The following is a 19848-nucleotide window of genomic DNA, read 5'->3' on the forward strand; positions in this document are numbered from 1 at the left end:
TGAAAGAAAACAAGGGAAGTTGAGGACATGACAAAGCAACAGAGCATTGTCACAGAAAATGAGAAGAAAATGGGGCCTAAGGGGGAATACGGGAAGGATGAGAGGAAACAACATCTAACGCTCGCTGGATTGGCATGCGAAGCAGGCAGATGGGGTGAGATGGAAGTACTGACAGGCACTTGGAGGCGTTGACAGGAAGTACAACAGGAGAAGGAAGAGACAACTTGATGGTTTCATGTGACAGAATGCAGCTTGACTCTCGTGAGCTCCATTCGAAAGAAGGAGAATTCCCAAAGCTTCTGCAAAAATAGCATCGGAGCACAACTGACACTTGCTCTCAATGCATTCTCAAATGCCAAACAATATTTGCCGTGAGCAGCTACGACGTTATCTTAAATGGAGCTGATTCACATTCCAACCCGATCCGGTCTGATTTGGCATGAATAAATGTACCGAAATAAATTAATGTGATTCAAATAGGATCTGGGTAAAATGCGGTTCCATGCTTGACAACGTCTGTTCAAATCACATACAATTTAGAATCGATCTTTGTGACATGGACCAACGCATTAAATGCCAGCGAATTTAGTAAATAGAGCACAAGTAATTGCACAACTGCAATTACTTGTGCACAACTAGTACTGCTAGTCTTTTGTGTATATGTAGAAATATAAAGTATAGTGGTGCCTTGCTACAAGAATGACTCGACTTATGAGTTTTTGAAGGTAAGAGCTATCTTTCAGCCGATTTTTGGCTTTGACGTTTTTAATTGTGCACAAAATGAATCAGACAGTGATGGCCAAGCAGGCGGATCATAACTAATTGACATGTTGAGTTGGGTGCGTTTTTACCTCCATGGCGAGTGTCGAACCCCTGAGACTGATTCACCGAACCCCTCGGGTTCAATCGAACCCAGGTTACGAACCACTGCTCGAGCGGTATCAGTCTCGTCATTGGCAAATTCCACTGCTTCTGTTGTGTGTGTACATGTGCCAGTACGCGCGCGTGTGTGTGTGTGTGTTTGTGACTCGTTTTTTGAGTGACTTAGGGTTGCACAGTGTGTGATCAGAAAGTCAGCACAGATGGGCCAGGAATCCAATTCACCCAACAGCCTCGCTTCGGATCTTGACCTTCCTGGAAAACAGCTTCAAAGTCTTTGATTGTGATTTGACATCTTGTGGTCATATTGAGACCCAAAATGTTTTGTTTACTGATCAAAAACGGTTTATTCTGAAAGGTTAATGTTTAAAATGAGACGGGTAGATGCTTGGAAGAATGCCATCCTTTTGTAAATGCTCAAAGTTGAGATGCCAAAAGAGGCAGGCGCTTGCACACAAACAAATGAAAGACCAAATGACAAAAAACTAGAACTTTCTCTTGGGGGGATTTTTCATCGGGTTTCTTGTTACTGAATTTGCAGCAAAAAGTGTGGTTAGCTAGCTGTTTAAAACGAGTGGATGTGGAGCACCCTGTCATTTTCCTCTGGCTGTCAACATCTTTTTCTCTGATGTGACAATATTCAGGTTATTCAAGAGATTTTGGTTTTTCAAACCCTCCATGTTACAAACTTGGGACTGTCTCTCCGGTAGAATTTGTATCTGAATAATTTGGATTGATAAGATCTGTGTATTTGTGTTGAAAATCAACCAAAGGTGGTTGTGGGTGGACCAAGTCGCAATATATACGGTATATATTTGTAAAAGAATGTGATTGAGGGCGAGCAGCTGGTTCGGGGTGTTTTTCTGAAGATGGTTGTTGGTTTTAAATGCATTTAGATTTGCTGTGTTGAAAGCAATTTGAATCAAACATCTAAAAGCGAGAAGATTGCCTGTCACTTGGAGAACCGCCAGCTAGCTGCCAACTAAATTCTGCTCATTGCGGGAGGGCAGAATATGCTCTCTACACATACAAGCCAAGCCAAGAACGATATGAAATAGTGTTTCGTGTTTTGGAATGATGAGGTTGTGCGGTTGAACGGAGCAGGTCTGAATACCTGCGATCCAGATGTCGTAATGTGAGGGGATTTGAATCAAAGACGGGGGAAGTTAACGCTTCAACATGGGGCTTGTTGAAAAATTACTGAAGCGTAAACACAGCTTTTTGTGAGAGAAACTGAGAATAGATTAAAATATTTCACATGGAATAGTTGCGGCTTATTCTCCAAATTTTACGGTAGTTGGTCTTACGAGCAAATTTGAGGATAAAACACTCTCGTGGCTGACTCGGACAAACCGCATGCATTTTAGCATGTGATGTGCCGCAAACTTGCACCACAATTATAGACTGAAGGGAGACGCCCGTGCACACGCTCGCCTCGTCACCATCTGTGTCACCTCAGCTTCGGCCTCAGTTGAGGCTGCTAAAGCAGGAAGCAAATACAGGCTGAAAACTTCTGTGCACACACCCATGCACAAATACAGTAACTAAAAGTAATGCGTTGAACCTCGGACCTCCTACGAGATCACAGAAAACATACCGTGGCCTTTTATTGTCACTCTCACCCCCTGACACGTGCAACCTGCCGCCCCGCCACTAAGCCAGCGCTAATTAAAGGACAGCTCGGTCTCCAGACCGGACTGTTGCACTATTTTCGCCCGTATAATTACACGCACACCACACCGCACGTTGTTTTTTTTTTCCCCACCATAAACCGAGAATAACCCTGAACTAGTTACTCGGGCCAGCTGCTGAGGAACAGGCCACGTTCACTTTTTTTCAGCGCCGGCTTCCAGACAGGTTGTTGTAATCCAGTGTAATGTTTCCTTACCCAGTGTGATAGCGGCAGTTTTGTCGTCCAGAAGTAAAGTCACCATGAGTTATTCCATCCACGGACTCGTCTTGGCTGTCATCCGTGCAGAACCTCCCTCAGGCTCGCAACATGCTGTTTTTTGCTCACTTTTATTTTAAGTTCCTTCATTCCGATACCGCACAGCGACCCCGCTTTCTCCCTTTTTGGGCAGGCAAAGCCTCCTATCTGGGCCCAGGGGCAAAGGGCTGTGCGCAGCATGCGTTTGATTTAAGAGGTTCTCGCTGGGGTTATTCCAGTAATTTACCTTTTGCTGAAATACATTTGGACAGCAATTGCCGTAAATGAGACAGAGAGTTGGGTGACAGTTTACCCTAAAGACGTGGATTATTCCCTTTGCTTTGCAATGGATTTGACTGGAGAATGTTTTCGTACTTACAGAAGGACTTGGTCACCAGAATATTGAGGGGAGCATACAGTAACACATCCACTCAATCTTACATGGAGTTTTCATGGGCTCACCCATGTAAAGAAACAGCTCAGGGCCAATGCCATGGCCATAAATAAACACACACACAGACACACGGACACAGAGATACTCTTTTTCCCTACTGATTTCTCTGGGTAGTGTAGGAGTACCTTTTTTTCCTCTTCAAACTTCATTTTTCATACATAAAAATGCAACTCCAAGTGCAGCGCCTGACATCCTCCATGCTATACTGGGAACAACAAAAAAAATCATCATAATAATAAACTGCATTTCATGTACAATCCGCCGAGGGGACGGACAAAGAATGGAAATCTGGAGGGCCGAGAGAAGCATTTTTAAATGGTATACGTGAGCGTACACGTCCCATCCCACGTTCATTTTAGCGTGTGTAAGTGCGTGCGAATGCGCGCGGGTGTGGTAGCGGGTCGATCGCAGGAGGCTGGTTGATGGAAAAGTCGATCTTCGTTCAAAGTATGTTGGGTACACCTGCTCTACAGGATGCACTGCAGGGGGGAAAAAAAAGCATTTCATTCTAAAGGCTCATTGTGTATTTGTTGCCAACTTAGTCATTTTGATAGTAGGCTAATTTGGCTAATATGTGTTAGCCAAATTAGCCATGTGTTGCCTTCATTTATCAGGCTTATAGAAGGCTTTTAATTTTTTTCGGCTCCAGACATATTTGTTTTTTGGTCCAATATGGCTCTTTCAACATTTTGAGTTGCCGACCCCTGGTCTAGGCTCAATAGGGGAGCGGTTCAAAGTAGTTTTGCCACTAAGCAAAGCAGAGTAGCAACCGTTGGTGACCAAAATACTGCCTGATGATAGTCTACACATGCAAGACACATGCTTATTTTGCATCTCAGATGCATTTAGCGAGTGGGAGGAAGCTAAGGAAAGATGAAATAAAAAAAGAAGCCAATGTACAGGATCCCTAATGATGCCATTTGAAAAGCGACGGCGGAGGAAAGCTGCTTGGAGAAGACCAATCTGTGCGTCTCAGTGGCAGAATGAAAGCTTGGGCTTTGTGTCAAAGCATTTGGGCTCTCGTTGGAGGCTTATTGTACATGTGAGCGTCACAACATTGCATCAAAGCCCATGGCGCTCCAAGAAAGTCATTTCCTGAGCGCCAGCAATACTTACTGATGAATGTGACAGCTGTGCCGCCCCTGTGTATGTGCGCGCGTGTGTGCGCGTGCGTGTGTGTCTCAGTCTCATCTGGCGCCGTCAAAGCAGAGCTCTCTAATTTGAGGAAAATGGAGAAGAGTTAGTCTGTGCTCATTCAGCCAAACACAATTATACACTTTGGAAGACAGAGATTGTTGCACTGATGTCGGGGGAGGGGGGCAGGAGGGCGGGGGCTCTGATTTTCTGATTGAAATCTGATTGAAAGATTCTCCTTTGTCAGGCCCACAAATACACAAAGCAGGCATAATGCCACAGCATAAGAGTTTGACATACCTGATTTTGTCCTGGCCAACTCAAACCTTGGACCAAAATTGATCTGCCGCGATGACCTTGTTTTTTGTTTTCGGATAAATATCATTAAAGCCTGTATCTCACTGCGCGGTAAAGGTATGCGACGGTTCGCTTTCATGTTGGTTTATCGTCGACGTTTGCAAACAGTCCTTCTGCGCTCTTTCCATTGTTTTTTTTTTTTAAATTGTGCTCAAATTTTCTTTTGCGCCCTTGAACGAACCCTGATGAAAAAACATTAGCTACCCGCACAGACACTCTCAAGCATTCGCTGCAAAATCAGATACCATCGCAAAAACTGGCTGTCAAGTTTGAATAAATGGGATTGTGTTTGAAAAGCATCCACGGTGTGTTTGCCTGTGATTTAAACGGGCTAATGTAGAATCCAGACACTGCCTCCAGGCCATTATGGTAATATAATCAATAGACAAAAGAGTTTTGACTCCGTTTGTCTGAACACACTTCCCTCTCCTCCTCACTACCATCTCCCCTCTGACCTTTTTTTTTTTCCTCTCCAGCATATCACTGAGAATGCTCATTGTCTGTTTCAGCACGTCCACACACTGAGGTCCTCCACCTGACTCCCAGCACCCCGCTGCACCTAATGACCCATTCACTTGACAAAATATGCCTTGTCTGACACACAAAGATGGCATATTTGCTTTCTACGAGCCTTTTCAATTTGAAAGCGAGACCTAATATTGGAACACAAGTACACAGATGGCAAAAAGCCATTCGAGTACGTGGCTCCGGGTTTCCCGTTGAGAGACATTAGTCCTCCCTGTAGTAACTCGCACGTGCTAATGAATGTACTGATGTACAGTAGCATTCAGAATGAGTTTGGACGCGCTTGCAGAAGAGTGCAATAAGTCTGCCCCACGTGCAGCGATATGGGCTCATTGAGCTGTGTTTGTTCTGTCAACCCCTGTGTGGCTTGTGTGTTTCTGTCTGACCCCGTACTTGCTTGTTTAGCTTATCGGTGCTCTTGTATACCGTCTGTCAATGTGCATGTGAGCACCATGTGCAGGGTGCATGCTTTCATGCAACGGCGCGTGACAGTTTTGACAGGTAAAACCATCCTTTGGGTAAACAGCCTGTGTCTCGATCAGAAAACGCAGACCAGACGTGAGATTAGACATCACTGGAACTTGTCCTTAAAATTCTGTCAAGGGAGCCCATGGCTTCTGTTAGGTGCACCAACTACATTTCTGATGTTGGTCAGCGATAAAATATGTTAATCAAATGATAATGGCAGTGCCGATGTGTTGAAAATACTTGGCGTGAACATTTAAAACAAACAGCTTGGAACACGTTGTCTCATTTGTATCTGTTAGCTGTCTGCTGAACTAAACACTGAACGGCCCTTTTGGGGGACTTGGTTGAATCCATGTGGCACTTTAACAACAACCACACTTGTGGCAAATTGCTCTCCATAAAACAAAATGCCAATAATAATACAATCATGAATAGCTCCTTAAAATATGTTCTCATTAAAAGTTGGACACATTCCTTTCACTGTGGCATTTCTTTTCTTCCTTTGTCGCATAGGTTGTGTGTAGCTGTTAGTCGATGAGAGTCTCCAATGACCAGTACGGGGGTGCCAGGATAATTGACGTTGATGGCTGGGACACTGAAATTGTAATTTTGCAAACACAGCATGTGGGCATGCATGACATCACTCACATTTGCTACAAGCTGAATTTGAAAGTAAACAAGCAGCTGTCGTCTTCTAACAGCTGGTAGTTCGTCTGTTGGCGAGTAACACGTGCAGAAAGATTGGTAAAGTTCTCCTGCTCCATCTGGTCGTAGCTCCTTGCTTTTTTGACTCCTCGTGGTTGCCGCTCCTTACAGCCGTAGCGCGACACAGTTGGAGCATCAAGGGATGACAAGTGACCGAAGTCCAAAAGCCCCGATACAAACGGCACTCTTGTAAATATCTTGCCGTGAAGGCGCACAACAAAGAACAAGTGCAGATACGCTTCGACAAAGAACATCATATCCAGAAATGCTGGAGAAAAAAAACAGTCCACAGTGAGTTTACATGTTGCATAATGAACGTGAAATGAGAAAAAAACAAAAACAAAAAGGTGGAAAAGTAATCATGAATGAGAAAATGAGCTAGGCTGTTGGAACAGGCTGCCAACTCTAAGGCACCTCGGGCGTACGAGAGAACAGTTGAACTACCAACCATAGTGTAGGAAATAAGCAGGTGGGAACAGCACAAAGTAGCACACAAGCCACAATAGTGAGCGCCGCAACAAAACTGGAAACAAAAATAGCATGTCACATGCTTGCCGTGATCTGAATACTAATTCGCATACTTCAGTGTGGGTGATGTCTCGAAAAACAAGCGCAGGTAATATTTCAACCTACAGCTCATAGCAAGATGAATGGACAGCAAAGACAGTTTAGGAAGCGATAAAAGAAGGAAACTTTTAACTGCTGGCTTTTATCAGAGGTTGCCATTGGCTACTTGTTTTGCTGCAGCCGTGCCCATACAACATATCTATTCTTTGTGACGATAATTTATAATATTTCGTATGAACCTGGAGCTAAGAAGCAAAGCATGTGGCAAGTCGCTTGTCGCCAAAATGCTCAAGTGCAGTCTCTGAATGGGACTAGCAGTGCCAAGAGCCTCTCAAATAGCCACACGCTCTCCATTATTCCTCGCCTGTTTCCCCTTTGTTATTGCTGTCAATATTATCATTATTGCTATTGATATTATCATAACACAGTTACTGCGGCCACAGCAGGCTGTTTCCTTGACAAGCGCGACATTGTTTGTGGTTCAGTCTCGTTCGCTAGGTGTGCGCCAAAGACTCACCGACTAATCGGTTTGCGGTTATTCAGGAGGGAATGGGATGCCGCCGCGATCAGACGCAGGCTTTAAAGCTGGGTGAAAAGTTGCAATTTATATTCACAATTTTATGGTACATGACAACGCAGCCCCCCTATCACCAATCCCCTCCACCTCCCCACCTCGAGCATCCCTCGTGTGTCTTCATCTCCTTTGTCTCAATCGCGTTCAGTTACGTGTATTCTTCTCTGTAAAAATTCACCACTTGTGACTCTCTCCTCCTCATAAGGTGGTGCTTAATGACTCACCAAAATGCGGTTACGTGATATTAGCATTGTTGTCACTGAACTCGTGAAGCCCTTTGCGGCCTATGCTCGGGATTCCATTCTGTTGAACTGGGAGCACCAAGCTCAGGGTTAGAGCGAGCTATGTTTACAATTATCGCCAACAAGAGGACAAGGAAGAGGTTTTTCTGGTCTTTTACAAGTTGGCGTGAAAACGCAAATATGCATCAAAGTAGCATTTGTAGTTTTACTCAATGTGCGCTTGAGTGGCTTTAATCAGGGGAGGATGTGTGCCCCCTCCGCCCTGCTCTGCATACAGTCGTTGTTGTTGTTTGTTTTTTTTTAATGGCCAGTGTTTTTGGCATAAAACATCCACACACATGTTCATCATGAGGGTGCAGTGCTGACTTGCGGTTTCATGTGTTTGTGTTACCACATGTGGAGCATTCCAGTCTTCACTCCTTTGTTGTTTGATACCACTAAAAAGGCGGCATGCAAAACACATTCAAAATCTTTTTGGCAAAGCCGCTTTGTTAAGTTTCTTTTTGAAACAGGGGCGCCCACATTTGATCCTCATTATTTTCTATATGGATGATCCACAGTGACTGAGGTGTTTTTGGATGTGTCGGTGGTTTGGGGGGGAAAAAAAAGAAAAGAAACTGCGTGAACCTTTTTATTATTTACCGTATGTCACAAACTATCTTCTGGAACAGCTTTCCTGAAGTGTTTGTCTGATGTGAATCAAACGCAAATATGAAAAACATTTTTCTTGCATCAAGCATCAAGTAGTGTGATCAATTTTTGGGGCAAGGACTTTTTTCATTCAAGATTCTTGTGCTACAGTGAAACTCCTCCACAATGAACCCTACATGGGTGAAAATACCCACTAGTGCGAAAAAAATGTCATCCATGAAAGCTATTTGCACTTTTCCGCTCCCCCTACGACGAAAAGTCCCCCTGTTCCGTTATAGGAAATCTTTTTCTCTGCTCTTGCCTCGCAACAAGATTCCCCACAAGGAAAACAAGCCTGCCGCAAAAGTCTAATCCAAAAGCGACCACCACACTGGTTTACACATGCGCAGTAGTCCAGGAAGTATTTGTTGCATTGCTAAAATGGCTATGAAACGGACCTTTGCAGACCAAGGAGTTAATAAAAGAAAATAATTCACGCTTGAAGACAGTAATAAAAATGAAAGATGGAGGAAGCAAAGTAAAAGACATTATGTAAGAAATTGATATAAGTGAAAGTGAATGCTGATCTGAAATTTCGCAATTTCTGTCCCGTTTTTTTTTCTTTCCACACTGGCAATCCAATACGTATTTATGCACTACGTATGGGAATAAAAATAAAGAGTACACATAGGTTTTCCCCCCCAAAAAAAACATGCGTGGCTGGCTGATTGAACACTCTAGATTGTCCCTAGGTGTGAGTGTGAGCGTGAATGGTTGTTCGTCTCTGTGTGCCCTGTGATTTGCTGGCAACCAATTCAGGGTGTCCGCCGCCTACTGCCCAAAGACAGCTGGGATAGGCTCCAGCACCCCCCGAGACCCTAGTGAGGAACAAGCGGTTCGGAAGATGAATGAATAGGTTTTGTGTGTGTGTGTGCGTGTGTGTTTAGATCTAAAATAAAATTTGCTACAGTGAAAAGCCCCCTATTTTGAAAAATTTCATGTTGCAAACATGATTTCGTCGTAGAGGAGTTTCGCTCTAATTTGATGATGCGCTCATTATCATGAGTTCAGATGGCAACATAGGATGTATTTTAGAAACCGCATTCTTCATTGCGTCTTGGAGCGAATCAGGGACTCGACGTATAGACTCAGTATACAACTGCTACATTATTTATTTATTTAGTTTTGGGGGTTAGTTCTCATCTGAACTGGGGCCTATTACAGTTTTGTATGGAGTTTATCTTATTAACGCCATAAAGTGGGAGGACGACTGCACGTGGGCTTCGAGAGTCACCGTTCTGTTGCGTTCCCTTGTAGGTGGCACCCAGAAGTGACGAATCCCGACATTTGCACCTGTACGAGGAATTGGACGGTCCCACACACGCTAGGTAAGAGCTACTCTTTCTTCCTCAATGCAGGGGGACATTGACAGGATTATGCCGATCTTTGTGCCCCCCACCCCCCCAACACCTCCCATACACACGCACACTTACACACCGACATATACGGCCCGGGCTAATCCTCTTTGGAGCTCATAATTAAATCTGGAGTGTTTGGCTTGGGAGTGTCTACCCATCCCAGGAATAGGACTGATCAGGTCTCCGGAGAATACGGCACCGGCAGGAAGCTTATGCGAACAACCAGCCTGAGGACGCTCAGCACGCGCAGCCTCTCATGTGGCTTTACTGCCGCTGTGTTCACTCCTTGTGTTTGTTTAGCTGCTCTAGTGTCAAATTAGGAACGTAAACACGTGTGGCTCATCAGTTCTCTGTTGAAGGTTTCACATTAGTGCCACGCAACAGTGGGGCGCGAGGATGCAAGGTGAATGTAGAGAGGACACCAGTAGGGAGATGAGGAGGGAGAAAAGTCATTTCACGGCTTATTGGGCCGCCTGATATAAGCGAAAGCAGGGAGCCAACCAAGAGGGCACATCACGGAGCAGAAGAATGAGGAAGAATTCAAACTGAGACCCGGTGACATTGGATAGTTCAGAACCAACAAGAGTTTTTTTTTCATTAGACTATGTGAGTTGATATAAAAGTTAATCAAGATGGTCAAATGTTTTGATGTGGATTGCAAAATATGATATATTTGAAGACGTGGCTTCATATGGTGACGCTTTCCTTGAGTTGCTTTAGTACACCTTCAAATCTTGGCTCTGTGTGGTTTGGATGTTTTGCCCGTGCCTCCGAGTCCTCCAGCTTCCTCCGTCATTACAAAATGTGTTAGGTTAAGTGACAACTCAAAATTGTCTGTACGTGTGAATATTTTGATCAATGCTTCTTTTTTTTAAATCTCTGCTCTGTGATGAATGGGTGAGCAGTCCAGGATGTAGCGTGCCTCTAAGCCCAGTGATTCCCACCCTATTGAGCCCAGGCGCACACTACCAAACAAAATTGTTACAAAAAGGATACAAATGTCAATTTCATACTTTTTGCCATCTAATAGATCATTTATTTGTTCTTTCTTTCACTATAAGTGGCTGGCATAAAGATACATAATTTTTAATCATTTTCTCAACAATTAAGTGAAATTTGAAGTTCCCGCAGCGCACCATTAGAGCTTTCGCGGCACACTGATGCGCCCTGGCACACTGGTTGGGCACCACTGCTCTTGCCCATAATCACATAAGATAGGCTGCAGCTCACCTAGATAAGGGCTAAAAAACAAACCACTATAGCAGAGTTACTTATTAATCGTGATTGTTTTCATGTTTAAGATGTGCATTGATGGACTGTATTTTGAATCGAAAAAAATGAACCCGTATTCAATGTGTGTGAGCTGTTTTGAATTATTTTTGGCCTCACACCTGCTGCTTGTCACCAGTGTGTACAGTTTGAATTTGCCTCGAAAGGCGAGAGAGAATCAGAACTCTGTCGACGCGTGATGCTTCACATTACAGCAAGTGGGACAGGCAGCGTATGTTCTCCAAGTGTTGTTTCATTTTGTTTCTTCATCAAGAAGAAAAGAGGAAAGAGGAGGAGGAGGAGCCAAGCAACCAAGAAAATACAGCAATGAATAGAATGCGTGCGTTTCTGATAGTTGAAGTTGAACTTGTTGCAAAATCCCCTCGGGTGCCGCTATTATTGAAAACCATTTCCTCTCAAAATGAGTGCGCCTCCGCCATTACCCTGTCTCTCATTAGCATACATTTGGGCTGCCTTTGTGTCGAGCTGGTCCGGTGCCACAGCTGGAAGGAGGGGAGAGAGGGAGGGAGGGGGGTGCATGGGCGTGCGTGCGTGTATTTGGATAATTTACAAGTGAAGCACCTCACAGATGGGATTGCACGAAGAGAGGGTGGTACTTAGGATGGGATCAAATTGAAGCAAAGTACAGTGAGTGTCAATCTGCAGCTGCAACTTTGTCCCTGCGAATGAAAGCACATGTGGGTGGGGTGATGCCTCATTTCAAGACCACAATGTACTAGTTTTGTGTCTTTCCCCTTCGTGTTACTCCGGTGTCTGACGTCATCGGCATTGTGGCATTGCTCAATCATACTCGCTTGTTTACACTTGGGTGGACTCAAAAGAAGAGGAGTTTATGCTTTGCCAGTCGAGTGAACAAGATTTTAAGCGGCATGGAGGCCTCGCCCCAGGCAGGATGATAGTGCGACTGAGCTGCTGGTCTGCCTCTCCGTTAGCTGAGGGGTACAACCCAGACGGACGCCGCAGGCCACGTGTGCATGCTGACATATGGACGACATTAATATTATTACCAATTCAAAGCAGCAGGTCAGTGGCACAGTGACCCGGCCCCAGGTTATCCAATCGCAGCCCCTCCCGTGAACCATTCCCTGAAGGTGATTGGATTAGGGGCTCTATGGTGCCGCGTTGTCGTTTCATGCTTCTGAAGAATGGGAACGTTTGGAAAGGTATACATACGTGTGTGTGTGTGTGTGTGTGTGTGTGTGTATGTGTGTGTGTGTGTGTGTTTTATATATATGTATATATAAAACACACACACACACACACATCAACATGAAATACGGATAGCATGTGATGCTACAACAGTCCTCTTGACTGTCCACAGCGTGCCTGAAGTACTTAACATGCATGTGCATTTTTAGCCTCTTGGGTTTCTCGGTAAGTGAATCCTGTGGCATGGTTGAAGACCAACGTGGAAGAAGAGAGGACACCTGTGTCATATTTTGGCAAGTGGTTGGCGTTGGCTCCCAGTTTTTTTCCCCCAATCGTGGTCAAATTGATATTTGTTACTTGCTTGCCATCCATGTTTTAGATTTCACTACTTTGGAAATAATCATCAGCTTTAGCCATCCAGCTGCTGAGGCACTCGTTTTGAACTCATGCACGGAGCTCAATGCAAGTCATTTAATGAGCATAAGAAGTACTGGGGAGGTCTTTTTTGTTTGTTTGTTTGTTTGTTTTGGGCGATGGGGGGTTCCACAGCGGCTCCTTTTGCATGCTGCATTTCAGACCGTGAAATAACCTTTTGTAGTTCATAATGAAACAATATGCAGGGATTGTGGGCTTTTGAGTTCCCATGTCGTGGCTGTGACCCCTTTCTTATTGGCTGGCCTGTTTTGAGTGTGCGCAGAGGCTGCCGTGTTTGTCCAGCTAACCGCATTTCAGCTCACGGAGTCAGCGCTCGGAAATGAAAGGGCTTTTGCCAGCTTTGTCACAGGCATGGCTGAGACGCCAGTGGTGCTACCTGTTTACAATAATGCGGTGATATTGTAAATCCTCCCGCCCGCATTTGTTTGCCTCCTCTGTTTAAGTCTGTATTCCTGCATCCCTTCGCCACAAGTCTTTTCCTGAGGATGGGAAAATGGAATCATGGCATCATAAATAAATCAAAAGGTAACCGTTTTGAGGTCTTAGTTCTCCCTGTGAGCTCAATAAGTTATACACAGGCTGCCTTTTACATGTCCGCGCAGTATTCAGGAAGCTGAGTGTGTGAAAAGCCCAAATTCATCTTTGCCCTGAATAGAAGAGAATTGAACAGTGTAGGCATGTGGCGAACTTCGAATGAACTGTCTAGCCTTGAGGAAACTCGACACGAGCCGCTACAGCAACTGAGCCTTTCGGCATTCACGGACAGAGAAATCCATCTGTTTCTGTCATTAACTGTAATGTTACAGAAATGTCTGCTTTCAGCATGGCTCCGTTCCACAATCACTTCCCTTCGTCCAAAGTTTGACCTCTGACTACCCTTTCCCCCGCGTCCGCCGCCCCTCCATTGCAGAATCGACTCTCGCTAACAGTGTTCAAGGGAAGGAGCGCCCACATACTTGACGAGACCAGCCCGGCTGCGATACGATGCATTGTTTAACATATCGTAGCGGGACGCACCAATGTGGGCCACTGCATCCGGGGGCACCTGTGCCTGTTTTTATCAAAGCCTCTTTTGAATAGGTAGGCTGTTGCGGTGGCTTCTGTGGCGCTACACTTTTTTGGTGTCGGTGGCACTTGTCATTGCGCCTAACTTCAATTGGGTGTTTGCAAGGTTTGTGATGTTTGTGGAGTCTGGAGAACTTCTCACATGCACTTTGCTCCATTTGTGGTGTTAAATCTGTCGATTGTAAAAATAAACAAATTGCTTCCCACAAAATGTGCGATATAGGATATACATCTTGGTAATGGCAGGGCCATTGTATGAGTGGACATTTAACCTGTTTATTGGTCGCTAGCAGACACATGAGCATCTTCATGTTTTCCTCATCCCTGCAATTAGTACATTGATTCATGAAATGCAAATCTCATTTAATTGAGTAACATGGATCTGTGTATTGGCAGTCACCTTAGTGAGTGCGCTTGTATGCATGTATGCTTGATTCTGACAGAGGCAAATGTTTTTTTTAGTTCTTACAAAATATTTGACGCTACTAACCCCAGGAGACCAAGCGCAGGGCAGCGCCACTCTTGTCATACAGACACCACTAAATATTATACTCACACACTTACGTGTGCGCAAACCCACAAACAGACAGTGGTACCTCAACTTAATAGCTAAATTGTTTCCGTGGCCCCGTTTGTAAATCGAGGTAAATGTTCTCATTGAAATGTATGGAATTGGAATCAATCGATTCCAGACTCCATGTTGTTATTGTGATAATTGGTGTGCCTTTGAAAATAAATACAGCATATAATAAAAATAAGTGCAAATATAATGTGAAAAAAATAACACCCTAAACATACAAGTCTTTATTGTTCTTTAACTTGAAGTGAGGAGGGGAGGACAGTGAAAAAGAGTCTCCTTCCAAAATAGCATAACAGTCTTATTTAGAGCTTATTTTTTTGTGGTTATTTTTTTGGAGGGAAGGTGGGACGCAAAATACGGGGAATCGTGTCTTTTTTGCGTCCAGCCCCTATCCCACTGAACTGCATTTGCGAGTGTTTGCGAAGGTTGCGTTCTCTTGAGGGTTTGTTCAAAGTCGTAAATGTTCCCAAATTAGTCACCAAACTTTTGCCAGATGTTTGCCAATATTTGAAGTGTTTTTTCTTGTCACAAGGAAATTTCACTTGCGACAGGAAAAGTACAGGCGAACATCTGGCAAACATTAGGTGACTCATTTGCAAGCTTTTGCGACCTTGTACAAACCCTGATGTGATCGAGCATTTTACTTTATGAGTTAAAACAAAAAAACAAAAAATAAAGACAAAAAAAACCTGCACAACTATCGCAATGGATTATGCAAAGAGCCATTTGACATTTAAGTAGCGCCAGAAGCACATCCGCTTGCGGAGGCTGAGATGGTTCACATAACGAAAGACGTATGCAAGTCGAGGCTAATTTTCTATGTACATTTTGTGCGTAATTTAAAATGTGGCTAAAAATCCTCATTCATAAGTCGAGGTTTCACTGTACTTCCTCCCACATGAAAAAACACCCATGTCAGGTTCATTGAAAACTTTGCAAAGGTATGAACGTGAGCGTGAACGCTTGCCTGTCTCTTGATGTCTGGCCTGTTATGTACGACGAAGCCCGGAATAGGATAAGCACAGACCAAAGTGGAAGGATAGCCGTCGCCATGAACATAGAACTTGACTGACAGTTTGACCGGAACATGTCTCCTCCAGTCACACATGTAGCAGTTCAAGCGAGGTCCACGACATCAACATAAAAATAGTTTTGCATTTGACACGCTTTTATTAATTTTCCTCCATTAATCTTGCAGCAAGGCTGAAGCCAGCTGAATGACCCCTGGGGAATCCGGGCTCACTGAGGGTCACTGAGGCCCATTGGACCCTTTTTATCCCCCACCTGCTTAGTCGTATACACACACACACACACATGCTCATGTGGTTGAAGGCAAACGCGTTGCTTTTTTTAACGCAATACGTTTGCATATTCTACTTGTCCATTAAATAAATTCCCGGCGAATAAAAGCAAAATTGGGCTTTCTTTATCTGTCAAGGGACTCGATTCACAGCTGAGAGCCTAAATAGTCCCTTGAAAGCAAACCAAAGGGGACCTCGAATGGCTGCACAGTGGCCTCATGATTAGCGCAGCTGTCTCATTGTTCTGAGGTTCTGAGTTCAAAGCTACATTAACATTGTTTTTACCAAAAGGACGATGTTCATGTTTAAGGTAACTTTATTGTCAAATATGCTCTGAGTGCAAGATACAGCACAGATGAAATTTCTTTCCTCTCAACCACAGGAGAGAGATGTTGCTGCAGAAAGATTGGATGTGATGACCCCATCCTGATTTCAGGGTCTTTTTCTTTTTGCATATGAATCACACAAGTGATTTGAATCATCAAGCCAATTTTAATATCTCACAGACAGCAATAACACCCTTTGTCAATACAAACTGTAGTTTCTGAAATTATTTTAAAGGGGGGAAAAAATCTGCTCAGGTGTGGGAAAGAATAGTTGTATTCCTAACCCTTGTGAAATTTGGAAAGGACTGTGATTAACCGCAATTTTTGGTAAAATGTGTTCAGTTTCCCAGGTCACACCGCAGTGTGATGAGTGGCAGGTTTGTTGAATCAAGAAATCACTTAAATTGTACGCGTGGTCGAAAAAGAACTTGAAATGACATCACAGGATCTGCAGTCTCCTGCTCTCGGGAAAGGTCGGTGGTCATCATTCTGAAATGCCATTCATGGGAGAGTTCCAAGGCGAAAACCACTGCTGACACACACACACAAAAAAAGAAAAGAACAAAAAGGCTCGTCTTACATCTGCCAAGAAACATCTTGATGACCCACAAGACATTTGGAAGAAGAAAAAAAAATGTGTGAACTAGCAGGACAGAAGTTTAACTGGGGTCATTTAGTTGCAAACATTCAGCTCTTTCACATACTAGGTTTTAATTTTCGGCCACGGTTACTCTGTAATGACTCTTTGGGTGAGGCAGTAGGGGCAGCAAATGCTCCTGGAGTGCTTCAACGCAATACCTTTGCTCACTAATGAAAGTCCCCATGAAATATTGTCATTCCAGAAAGAGATTTGCAGTTTGGATTTCAAAGATGCCTTGTTTGACATAGTCCTCGAGATTTTTTGACGCGCTTTGTTACATGAAGTTACATGTTGATGGTCTTAATGCTCACATTTCCTGTTTTTAATTCGAGTAGCAAGAGGCACAGTTTACACGTCTGTTTACCCGTATGAATTTGATGTTTTGGTCTTTAGCGAGCAAAATGTGCTGTTTTTATGTTTTTGATTCAGGAGTAGAGAAATGCTGTGTTGGTGTTCAAATGGGCTTTCAAAAAGGAGTAAGTCATATTTGGGTCCACTTCATAGCTTTTGCCAATCGAACCCGTCTAAATTCTGCTGAATCCAAACTGTACGTCCTTGTGGAACCGGATCTGAACACACTTGAATTGAGCTGCAGCGGCATATTTGTTGTCTGTGACTCCGCCTCTGCTGACAGACAAAGCGGTGCTGTTCATTCTTAGGACCACCTGTGTGCACCGCTCTGTTTGGGTGGTCACCGCAGTCCGGGAATATCCTCATGGCAAGGCGGAACTCACCCTAAGTCTCTGTCTAGTCTGTGGTGAGTGAGGCATTCTAATTGGCTAGTCAACAGGTGCTGAGCCAGAATCGGCACTGGCCAACGGAGACGCTTTGGTATGACGGCAGAACAAGGGGAGGCTTCAGCGGCAGGGCAGTTAGCATTAGCCAAACCCCAGCAAGTTTTGCGGGACTCGGCACATGGTGTGCCGTATTTGCAGTCCTGCAAACAGTGAGCACCTGGCGTCCTTGCCCTCCCTTACCTTCTCTCTGTCCCTCTTGTGGGGACTTTGTGAGTATCCAATCCTATTTAACTTCTTTTATCGACTGTAACGCTAATCTTTTAAGGCTGGTATGAGGCAACCAGGTGACACACAGACACAACAGTAGAATCTAGTACAGTGCTATATGGTCACCTCAGCTAATGGCGTTTTCATCTGTCCCTTTCAGGAGGGACCCATATGATTACCCGAGCCACTCCAGATCTGCGCACAGAAAGCCCGTTCACTACCAAGATCGCCACCGTGACAAAAGTCCGTCCGTCCATCAGCCGGCGTCCTCCAGCCAACGTCACTACACATCATCTCCCCATGCCGGACAGCAGTACCGTGCGGTCACGGGCCAGGACGCTCTTCCGTCCCCCGCGACCGGCCGCAAAGAACGCCACTACTATGAGGCTGTAGGTAACGGGGGGGATGGCTACCGGCAGGGCAGCCCAGGTCGTTACGCCAGCCCGGACCGCTATGGCTACAGCGAAGACAGGCAGCCTGATCCAAGACGGAAGAACCCTATGATAGGTGCTGTTTAAATGAAAGTGTGTGTGTGTGCGTGTGTGTTGTTTTTTCCGTCTGTGAATTATTACCTGGAGAAACCAAACAGACTGCGCTGTACACTTACAAGCATGTAGTTGTATTTAAAATCTTGTAAATTGTAAAATCTCGAGTATTTAAGTGAATGACGTATAGAGCAAACTGTGCAGCATTTTTGCATCAAATATCTTTTTTTTTTTTTGTTCCTGACAAACTGGGCTTTACTGGGCAGGAGGAAGAGCACGAGCTCACCTCGACTCGCAGGATGTCAGAATCACAATACAGGAAAAGGAAATGATTTCTTCTGCACGTATTGCAAATGAAATGACTTCTTTGTCGTGAAATTTTGAGGCGTTTCCAATGAAATGTAAAACGGTTGCTCAAGTGTCGACTGTAAATAACTTTATCCGCTGTACCTCTGTCAGTTGATTTAACACGTTAATTTTTATACAAACATTTTGCATTAATAAATGTGGAAATTCATTTGCTGCGGTTCCTTTATTCCCACCCATGCATATTTCACATATTCATTTTAACTACTACAACATCATTAGTCGTCACTTTATAATATTCAGCCTAATTTCCCTGCACATCATTGGCCATGAATGAGCTCTGTGAGATGACTGATAGAAGTAGCCAGTGTTCTGATAATGCCCAAATCATCGGCGGCAATTAGATCTCCTCCAGGATGATGATTATGGCCCAATTTGCTCCCCCAACTAAAGATGGCACTGATTGGCAAAATTAGTCCTGAAAGGGGGATAATTACTGTAGAGAGAGAGAGAGAGAGAGAGAGAGAGAGACTTTTTTTTAATCAGTCCTTAATTAGCGTCAAAGCCAATGGAGGGCAGGCCTATGCTCGTTCGACGCTTCTGTCTGCACCTCTTAAACCAGCATCAGCAGCATTGAGACAATCAAACAATCACCTTCTTCCAATTTATTTTCACAAAATCAACTCGTGCAGTCGCTTCTGTCAGGTAATATAATTGCACTCGGGGACGTGTTGTGTAAACCAGGTGAAATAGCGCTCAACTCCGGAAAGCTTGAACTGTTCAGCGTGAAGTGCCGTATTTGTTTTTCTTCAACCCAAGTTGTGGCAAGCAGCAGATTTGGTCATCAGTGTGCGGAAAATCTGATAATTTACAATTAGTAAGACCGAAACTAGTACATAAACAAACCGTTCAAAATCTGTACTTAAATTAGAGTCTTTTTCGCGTCTGTATTACATTTGTTGTATTACTGGTAGTCATCATTTTGTTGCGCTTTTGCTGACCCCTGAACAATTAGTCGAGCCTAAAAACGTCAGAAGGCTCATGTTTAAGCGTTGTTATTAATTACTCTCTTTTTTGGGTCTTCATCTTCAACACTGAGAAACAAATGTTTTGTATTAAATTGTAACATTGCATTCAGAGAAGAATGAAGCAGTGGCTACGCCTTTCATTGTGAAGCCACACGCAATCACAAATGACAGGGATCTCTTTCCAGATGCTCAACGCCCAAAAACACTTGTAATATCAAATCTTCCATCCGTCCATTTTTGAATCCACTTATCCTCACGACGTTGCCAGCCAATCGCAGAATATAAAATCGTGTATTGTAGAGAATCGAGGCGGCAACTGGTTAACACGCCGGCCTCATAGTGCAGAGGTCATGGGTTTG

General features: G+C 44.2%; 1 protein-coding gene across 3 annotated transcripts in view; it reads left to right on the forward strand.

Moving 5' to 3' along the window:
* pard3ba (par-3 family cell polarity regulator beta a) overlaps positions 1 to 18672 on the forward strand; it is a 144607-nt gene extending 125935 nt beyond the window's left edge. For all 3 annotated transcript variants that reach the window (XM_052058705.1, XM_052058704.1, XM_052058706.1), the window contains 2 exons: positions 9780 to 9850; positions 17831 to 18672. In XM_052058705.1, the coding sequence (XP_051914665.1) occupies positions 9780 to 9850; positions 17831 to 18188 (429 nt within the window). In that variant the 3' untranslated portion in view covers positions 18189 to 18672. The remainder of the gene's footprint in view (positions 1 to 9779; positions 9851 to 17830) is intronic.
* Positions 18673 to 19848: the final 1176 nt, after the last annotated feature.

The sequence above is a fragment of the Hippocampus zosterae genome, chromosome 2, assembly GCF_025434085.1.
Source record: "Hippocampus zosterae strain Florida chromosome 2, ASM2543408v3, whole genome shotgun sequence".
In the NCBI taxonomy this organism is placed as follows: Eukaryota; Metazoa; Chordata; class Actinopteri; order Syngnathiformes; family Syngnathidae; genus Hippocampus; species Hippocampus zosterae.